The 10,066-nt window shown below is 36.1% G+C and overlaps 1 protein-coding gene across 2 annotated transcripts in view; it reads left to right on the top strand.

Annotated features, from left to right (window-relative positions):
- The first annotated feature begins 206 nt into the window (after positions 1-206).
- The window catches only part of LOC111861576 (differentially expressed in FDCP 8 homolog), an 18,078-nt gene continuing 8,218 nt past the window's right edge, over positions 207-10,066 (top strand). The window contains exons 1-5 of one of the 2 annotated variants that reach the window (XM_023846246.2): positions 207-439; positions 4,309-4,621; positions 5,858-6,022; positions 6,188-6,232; positions 9,548-9,789. In XM_023846246.2, the coding sequence (XP_023702014.1) occupies positions 260-439; positions 4,309-4,621; positions 5,858-6,022; positions 6,188-6,232; positions 9,548-9,789 (945 nt within the window). In that variant the 5' untranslated portion in view covers positions 207-259. The remainder of the gene's footprint in view (positions 440-4,308; positions 4,622-5,857; positions 6,023-6,187; positions 6,233-9,547; positions 9,790-10,066) is intronic. The other variant, XM_023846247.2, reaches the window with a different exon arrangement.

The following is a 10,066-nucleotide window of genomic DNA, read 5'->3' as shown; positions in this document are numbered from 1 at the left end:
TGGCCGCCGTGCCGAGTGGACCCAATTGGACACCACCCCCCACGTGTCAACGACGTTGTGTACCGGTTATCATTTATTACTGACCGAGCTATCGTCACCAAAACCCAGTGCTCATACATTACTCATCTCTTCTGATAGATGGCAGAATTATACCCAGTCCTGCCAAATTGCGTAAATTCAAAAATAAAAGGAATGGTTAGGTTCATCGTGGGTTATCGTAGTAATCAGCGAGATCAGATGTGGGTTGTGTACTGCGAAAATGGAGGGAAGTAAAGATTTTTGTGGTAGCAGTTTGGATGATAACGTTGCAAATCAAACATATGCCTCTACACCTTCATCTTCGACCTCAGGATGTGTTTCTGGGGATGACACATCGGAAGGAAAAGCTGTCATTCCTGCTAGCTTAGTTACTGCAGAAAATTACTTAACCATTTCAGAGGTACAGAAGATATACTCATGTTAGGTTATGTACCATGATGTTATCATTCATTTTTATTTTATTTTAGACAAGAATGACTGCACTCTCTCCCCACTATTAAATTAAGAATTGTAGGGAAACACAGATACCTTGTTACAGGCTGGGACTAGTCTGTATTATTGCAAAAACTTTTCAGCTTTGTGTAACTGCGAAGGTCCCATTTTTATAGGAAGAACGATACCTATGTGAATTCTCATAATTCTGTTACCTAACGTGTCGCTGAATTTGTTTTTACGTACACGTCTTTGTATGTTATGCTAACACTCTGATGGTGACAATGTATTAATTTCATAGTATAATTCTAAAGCCATTGTCTATAGATAGGTATAAATGCATTCTGTGGATTATAGAAAGCAGGGTGTGAAACAAATCAGAGTACAATATTCCCCAGTCAAAATGTACTTGCAAATAAAGTATAGGTACAGAACATTTTCAACATTTTCCAAGAGCAAAGTACACTGTAATAGACAAAATCAAATATAATACATTTTGAACAATTGCTTAGAAGTTTTACAGTATAAAAATATTTAAAATGTTTTCTTCGGTGTTTTACTGGATTGCCTGCCAAATTAAACCTATACAAGTAGCTTTAAAAGTTTAGTTGGTTATTATTTCACCTATGCCATTTGAAAACACAGCTCTAGTGAGCTATCAGCTGACATATGTACATCTTTTGACACTTGAATTGAGTAGTTATTGTACTTATGAAAGTCAATCTGAAATGATGATTGGTAGGCTCTCTTTTGAATGGTATTGAGGTCCTAATTTTGAATCTATAAATATATATACTTTGTGATTTATTAAGTAATTTTTCTTCTGAAGCAAGAGGTTTGAGTTCATTCTCCTTGTAAATTAGATGCACAATTTGTGTATATGCAGTACTTTTATTTTCTTAGCACTGGTTAATTTAACAATGCTTTCTGTCAGTCACAACTGACATTATTTTATGACATGTTCTATATCCATCTTTGGATCTCTTTAACTTACAATAAATACAAATACAAATACAACTTTTGTTTTCAAAATGGATGTTATTGAAAGGTTATGATGCTACATTTTGCGGTCTTTCAACCATCATGAAGCTTTTCTAAATAATAAAATTGTGTCATTAATCGTTACTAAACTGCTTGCACGTCTGATCTGTTACAATTGGTCTTGTCATGTAAGTACAAATAATACATATAAGTATATATACACATAAGTGCTGAATGTTTTATATATGTAAATATAACTGAAATATTTTTTTGCCAAGTGGTAAATTTTTTAATTATATTATTATTTTTAAGTTTTTTAAGGTTGTCTTATTTAATAATATGGGAGTTGTTATTCGTAAAATAAATTGTGAATGGTTTCCGTTTTGTGGTGACATGAATTTGTATGGGTGTGCCTTATTATTGTCTGTGTTTGTTTATATGCTCTTATTTACTAAGCTTTGATGTTCTGTCGATATCGGCAATTATTACATTGTTGTCTGTGGGCACATATTGTCTTGCATGGGCAGTTTATTATATATTCTGTGGTAGGTTTCTCAGTCCTATCCTTGTTATTGTCCATCATTAGGATGGTGGTATTATGTTTTACTGTTTTCGGTTTCTTGTTGTGTTTCGATTTTGTAGCTCCTGTAATGATGTATTGCGTGGTTGCATTGTTGGATTTTGTGGTGTTGAATGGACCCACTTGTTTGAATGCTTTGGGTGACAGGAGGTTGTACCCCTGTTTCACTACTCAGTAGTTTTGAATGATAGGATGATTAATGAATTGAAAGAATGTGGGAGAAAATGGCATGGCCTAATTTTAAGTACTGTCCTTACGATATTATATTTAAGCATCCTGTTGCACTCTATACGATAAATGATATGAACTCCGTCCCAAGTGCAAACAATATATGTCCTTGATTTTGCTCTCCTTTACACTACATGTTTCGGCCGCAAACGGCCATCATCAGGTGTATACACTCACATTGCTGTTACACTGCACTTAGTTTAAAATTTAACATTTAAAACACATTGTTCCTAAAAATTTAGAAAAATTTAAAATTAGAACTAAAGATTTTATAAATGCTAACGTGTGTAACAAAATTAATCTATAAACCAGACAGATATCAGTGAAGTAGATGTTGATAATAACAACGAAAGGAACACTGTGTTTTAAATATTAAATTTTAAACTAAGTGCAGAGTAACAACAACGTGAGTGTATACACCTGATGATGGCCGTTTGAGGCTGAAACATGTAGTGTAAAGGAGAGCAAGATCAGGGACATATAATATATTGTTTGCACTTGGGACGGCGTTCATATCATTTAACTGTCCTTACATTTGGCATGGTAGCTGAGTGGTCTAAGATATGTGCTGTCTTCGCTTGCTCGGAACCCGGGATCGAGGTTTCGAATCCAACACAAATCATGGATGTTTGGTATGTGTATGTGTTTATTCTGTGTTTGTGTTGTCCTGTGTTTAGGTAGAGGCCTTGCAATGAGCTGATCACTCGTCTAAGGAGTCCTATCTCCTGTAAAATGATCATGAAACTGAAAAATCAGAGGGCAGGCCCCAGAGGGGCTGTAGAGCCAGTGAAAAAAAAAAAGAAGAATCCTGACATTTGGATGATTAGTAAATAGAGGACTATAAAGAATGTGGAAGAAAGTGCTTGAGGTGTGGTTTTTGGTACATCTGTTATTTGCCTGGCAGGACTGAGAACCACAGAGAACACAGTCAGAATTGCTGGTTTCTGGACCCAGATTTTAACCCAGGATCTCCCAGATACAAAGCAGGATTTACAGTTTCTTGAGCATGCAATACATGAGGTTCCCTCCTTGTAGTAATTTTGGAATAATTACATAAATCGTCATTAAATTTGCTATGAACATTATGCCATTTGGGAGTACATGTTCATCATACTTTCTGTTTCCTACCAGCAATAATACTAATTAATTAATTAATTCATTTTCCATAAATGCATACAGAAAACAATTTCATGGGATGTGGAAATAGTCACAAATAAAGGAATACAACGTACATGTAGTCATACACATCAGAAAGTACATAATAAAATATGCATAAAAATGCGCATTACTTATAAAACAATTCTTAAGTTATTGTAGTATGAGCATGATAGTGCTCCAGTAATAAAAACTTAGTAAATAATACTGAAGTGATGGTGAAATGTATTTGGTGATGTGTATGTTTTTAAGATCTATCTTTTGTTGAGGCTTTACTTATAGAATGTAAACTAAACATATGATGTTCATACAGATGTATATTTAACTTCCACTTTGATGGCAATAACTAATGTACCATTTCAGCCAAAGAGGTGATATTTGGTGTAAATAGCCAATCAGGTTTTTTATGTTTAAAATCACAAACATGCAGCAGTGTCAAGGTCTTAAAGTTACATCTTACAGCAGGTCTCTGTGCTAGTAGAAATTTGGAACAAGGATAAAATGCCAAGTCATACATCCCCCCCACAAGGTAGCATGAATAGCTCTTCCTCTATGCTTCAAATTTGGCTTACTATTCAACCCTGAAGATGGAGATGATGGTTCTCTGAAATGTCAGTTGACTTTCTCAAGGCTACATGATGTGTTAAAAAAATGTAATTCTTCAAATTTAACACAGATAATTCTGTACCTGATAAATTCTTCCCAGAAGAATTCTCAACTAGGATATGATTTATGACCAACAGTGCATTCTAAAGTGTTTATTGTTGGATATTAAATTTATGTTACATCAGTAGAATGTTAACAGCACAGGTTTTATAGACCTGGAAGTCCTTGTTCAGTGGAAAAATAAGCTTTATATATTCTACCTGGTACTCCTTGTTTCTTCATAATAGGAGACCTTAGCACTTTTTTCGGTAGATGATTTATCAAGAGCTGTAGATCAGTGCAAAGAAATGGTCCTGGAGAGTCCAGAATGTTCAGAGGAACGCAAATGGCTAGTTCGACGGCTCATTGAATTGAGGCTGAGGCTGCAGGAAGCAAGAGAAGAGGAGAAGGATTGTTCTGCATTAAACCACAATGAAGTGAGAGTGGTACTTGGGCATCACTTTGTACTACAGTCAGAGCCTTCACCAACAAGCAAACACCGTTGTGATCGGTGCTTTGGAGTGATTTGGAGTGTGGTGCATTCATGGTATCAGTGTGTAGGTATGTCTATACAGTGTTCATCTAGCATCACACTTAAGTGGTAAGGTATTTACTCTTTTTGTTTGTGCTATCATGGGGCACAGTACCTCTTTCACATATTGAAAAGATGACTGGAACATGAAGCTAACAACTCTCTCAGGTAGCACCAATGTTAAGAACATGTGGTGCTTTACGTCTTTGACTCCCATATGCCTTACGGCATTATTCTTAGGTGTAGGGTGACTAATTTTACCTGCGTTACTCTTTGAACCACAGCATTTTGGAAAACATTAACCTCGGATTGTGGAGTAGGTTACCGTACTAGTAAGTATCTGACTAATGTTTGGAAAGCGTATGTTTGAATCCTGGCCTGGGCCTACTGATCAGACAGCAAATGTTTTTGCTGTTTTCTCAAGCTTATCCAGGCCTATTTTGGCCATTGGAAGTTACCCTTCCATTATCATTTCTGATTCTCTGTCAGCAGTAGTACTAAAGAAAAACAGTATTGCAAAAAACTGAGGCGGGAGCATTGAACAATATTGTTCATAGTAGGGTCCATAAAACATTGTATGGTTATGTTCATTTGAAAATTTACAAATTTTTATAGTGTATTTAAAAGGTGATAGTGAGACAAAGCATGTATTTTCTTTTATTTGGGCAGTATTTTACAATTCTTTGTGGAAAGGTACACAAATTGTGTCTTGACAGCGTATTATAAACAAACCTGCAGATTTTGTACATAAAGGACGACATTGCATTGATGATATGTATGGAACTTTCAGGTAATGGAAATCTGCTACTGAAATTTTTGTGGGAAGGCTTGATTTTTAATTTGTACAAGTGCCAGTTTCCCTACAGATGAAGGCAATGTAAGAAATTCAGGATAATGTAAGTTCTTGTAACTTCTTGTTTCAGTTTTAGTACAAAATTTCCAGCCTGGCCCTAATGTGAGTTCCATGGTCATCAGCCAAAACAAAAGTTATATAGGGAGATTCAGCTAACATGCAGAAAGTAGTCTAAGAAGTTTCGAGTCGGTTTATATCCCAGTAGTCACTTGTCTCTTATGCTAGTTTCCTTCCAACTAAGCACTTAAAATTTTGTGATGTAAAGTGGCCAGGGCCTGAAGCTGACAACTCACCTCCAGCAGGTGCCAGGGTCAATAATGGTATAGCTATATCTCCACCCCCCCACACATGTCTTCATTGTATGGTTCTTAATTAATTAAGCACAGTGATAACTTTACTTTTTTTTTTCCAGATTGTAAGTATAGCTGTCATGTGAAGTGCCTTGTGCAGGTGTGCCGGGTGTGTGCTCATGTTAAAGCATCTGAAAATCCGACATATATTGCTGACATTTGCCCTGAGCTGGGTTTATCTGCACAGGCATACAGATGCGCAGAATGCAAAGCTCATATCACTTTTAGTAAGTATCATTATACATGTCTGTTTGCTGAACAATGAGGAATTGTACTTTATTCTCTTCTTACACTTGTCACTTTATTTGTTTTCAATTAGTTATATTTTTATTATATAATTTAAGGGAAACATTAAATTGTCTTTATTATTAAAATGACATTTTTCTCCTTAGCTTTCCCAAAAGGATTGTCATGTTTTGGACGGCCATTTACATCAGGTATAGAGCAAATAATGAACATTTTGCTTTATGTGAGATATGAATGCTTGCCATGTGGAAGTAGATTTAGTTGAATTGCTGTAATCTCCTATTTTGTATTTTATATATATATATATGTACACATAAATGTCACACATTCAAAAACTGAAAAACATTTCACTTCCCATAAGATACTAATTCATTAAATTAATGCAGTTGATAAATTAGTGTTGTCATTTTAGTCCCCATGTTACTTGGGTCTCTTTTCACCAAGGCATGGTGTGTCCTCAGGTTGTGGATTGAGGAGACAGCCTCCAGATATAGAAGGTAGCTGCAAATATATTGACTAAGCTGAGAAGGGGTGGCCCTCCAGCTTGGGGGGTTGGGCGTGGGGCTAACAATTCTTCACCTTAAAAAATAAGCTTCTTACAAAATGTCACAAAGGGCCTCAGACTTGGCTGGATCTTGTGAATAAATGACTTAAGCTAAAGAAAATGGACATGAGATTTGGTACATGGAATGTAAGAAGTCTGTATAGGGCAGGTTCACTCTTGACACTTATGAAAGAAATATCAGAATATAAATTAGATATAGTGAGAGTACAGGAGGTCAGTTGGGGCAGAGGTGGCACCAAACCAGCAGGCAGATATACATTTATCTATGAAAGAAAGAATGAAAATCATGAATTAGGTGTAGGTTTTTTCGTACATGAGAGAATCATATCAGCAGTTAAGAGGGTAAAGTTTGTTAGTGATAGGATGTCATAAGAGAACACTGGTGTGATACTGTTGTTCTGAATGTTCATGCCCCAACAGGTGATAAAATTGATGATGCCAACTTAAAACTTGTTATCAATTCCTTCTTGTTTGCTACTGTTTTGTTATGTCACTGCACAGGGGAGACATGGACACGGACATGCTCACTGTGCATGTCCAAGATTACAGATTGCGGGTATTAAAAAGTCTCATTTTAAGAGACCAGATTCTTTGCCAAAGTGTTACAACTAAAAGTGGCATCACCTTTGCAGTAGTGACTGTACCAGTTTCCTTATAACTATTTCCCCAGAATTTCCCCCACACTCAGTTGATCCTTGTGAACTAATTTTGCTAATAGGAACCTAATCATATTTGTAATATAGGACCTAAATCTTGTAAAGAATGTGTGATTGAACTTTATTCTAGAAAGATTTAAAATATTTGGCATATATAGATTAAAAAATGAACAAAATTAAAAAATGTGTATGATTGTCACCCTGAGCTTAATGCTTGATTTGTGAGGACCAAAACCGATAGGTGAATCTACTGCATATCAGTTGTGTACGCCAGTAATTTTCTAAAACTACCCACTTTTTTAAAATATCTTGTAAACTTTGAGAACTGTGGTGTTTGATCATATTTTTAATAGTTTTTAGGTATGTAGGGGGATTATTAATTGCTTCTGTGCTAATGCTTGAGAACATTCTCTTTTTGCCTCTCTTGAAGCTAATTTTTTATATTGCTTCATCTGTTAACATTTGAACTAGACTGCTGTCCTGTTGGGCTGTGGTGAAAGGTAAAATATAAATTATTAATCACATTTCTTTTATATTAACAAGAATGGAGGTTTGTATTTAAAGTTGGAGCGCACATATTTTTCATATTTGTTCTTTACTGTTTTGCAAATACCATTAGATATGATATTCATGTATTGCTAATGTCAGTTTGTTGTTGCAAAGCTAGACTGCATAGAGTCATGAAATATTTTCCTTTTTTCTTAATAAATATAAGGTGTGACAAATATTTGGACTCATGATTTTGTACAGTAACTATCGGTCCTGATGAGTTGGTTTGTATTAGAGTTCAGGGCTGTGTGATTTAGCAATTTAGTGTCAAACCATTTTTTGAATTCAGGTTTTTTATTTACTTGTTATAGTAAGTGCAGTGTTTTGTTTGCTTTCCAAAAACATAATTGATACATTACTGGAGCAGAGAATTAACTTCAAATTTATAGTGCAATTGGAGAAAAGTGCCACAAGGTTTTACAAGATATTTGGAAAATTTATGAAGAGAAAAGTATTATAACATACTTAAATACCTAAAAAATGGAAAGTGTTGCTTAAAAAACTGTTGCCAATGAGGAAAACATGATAACATTAATGAGAAGTGATCACTGATTGACTGCTCCAAAGGCGGGAGAAGAAAACAATGTGAACAGAAGAATTGATAGATTGCTTTTGACCAAAGATATGAACATGAAGAAAGTATGTGCCAAAGTGGTATTGGAAAATCTCAGCAGTGAGCAAAATAGTAAGAGAAATGACATTTACTCAGACCTTTTCAACAAAACTGTTTGAAGAACTGGACGTTTTGGAAAACAAGAATGGCTGATAATGAGCTTTTGGCCTTCCAGTGCAGCCCAGAGAAAACAACAGACTTGGTTGGTTGGTTTCCAATGGCTGCATTTGGGATCATTTAATCCATTTTGCTTCTTGCTTCCCAACAGAGAGCACTCAAGTTCTTGCTTTATTGCATCATGAAGAAGTTTGCACTTTTCTTTTGGGAAACTTTGCCAGGTTTGTTGCTCAGTTTGCACTACCCAGGGGACACGTATGACTTAAAGAATGTTACGGACGTGAGCAACTTTGTCCCCCAACAACAAACTTCTCTGTTGGAGATTTCAGAGTCTTCAAAGTGAAGATTCGTGTGAATATGTACTGTGAGGGCCTTCGTTGAAAATTTACAGCTGCTCTAGTTTTGACTTCCATGTTCACGCCTTAAATACTTCCCAAGTTCATCAGGTTGTGTATAAGAAGGGAACAAATGAAAGATATTAATAACCTTATTTTTACTTTTTTATATGTGCTCAAAATAACCCCCCAAGTTCACAGACACACGACTCAGCTCTGAGTGAAGAAGATACTCTCAAACGTTTGAAAATTCTAGGTGAATTCTTTATTATATTTACAGTTGTTAAATCTGACACCACAGTTCACGTCTAGTATTACCTATACTGGCATAGACCTGGGTTTTCAAATATCACTACAGAAGGAGAAAATTGAGATGATTCAAGCCAGATGAGCATATAGACTACTGTGTCGATGGCAAACATTCCATTGTATTCCTCAGATGTTTCTGTCCCTCAGAGTCAGCAGTCAGGAGAAATAAAAGTACAATGATTTGACACTTTCCAGTTATGGTACTTTAGTCTGTATCTTCTAGCAGCATCTGTAGCATTTCCATTGCACTCTCCTTGCACAAGATGCATGTCCACTAATTCAACAAAAGAATCTTTCCATTCTGGATGTATAACACCACAAGCTGTTAAATGAAGTTGGCTAACTAATTTTCCACTTTACAGAGAACAGTTGTATAGAACCGCGTCTTTGTGACTATGATGGGCGGTACTATTGCCCCATGTGCCATTGGAATTCAACAGCTGTTATTCCTGCAAGAGTTGTGCATAATTGGGACTTCGAGAAGCGGAGAGTGTGTCGAGCATCGAAACAGCTGCTTCGGCTCATGGAAAAGCGACCTGTGTTGAAGCTGCAGCAGCTTAACCCCAAGCTGTTTGGCTTTGTAGAGGAACTTAGTCTCGTGAAGGTATATTTGAGAGTCTACATAATGACTATAGATTAACCCGTTGCCGTGGTTCGACGTGTATGTTTCGTCAGGGATTTAAATCGTCTGGGGGGGTTCGACGTGTATGTTTCGTCCAGCTGCACACCTATGTTATAACGCCCATAATAATTGATGGTTTTGCTGTAGATTGTTAGATTTTTCGCTGGCCTGTTGTCAGTAGAACAGAGTATAAATAAGACACGACTTTATCTGCGCCAAGTCATCGTTACATATACCTGTCTTGCAGCAAAGTTCCTGT

The sequence above is a fragment of the Cryptotermes secundus genome, unplaced genomic scaffold, assembly GCF_002891405.2.
Source record: "Cryptotermes secundus unplaced genomic scaffold, Csec_1.0 scaffold2113, whole genome shotgun sequence".
NCBI lineage: Eukaryota > Metazoa > Arthropoda > Insecta > Blattodea > Kalotermitidae > Cryptotermes > Cryptotermes secundus.
Note: the sequence above shows the minus strand (reverse complement) of the source record. Positions and strands in the feature narration are given on the sequence as shown.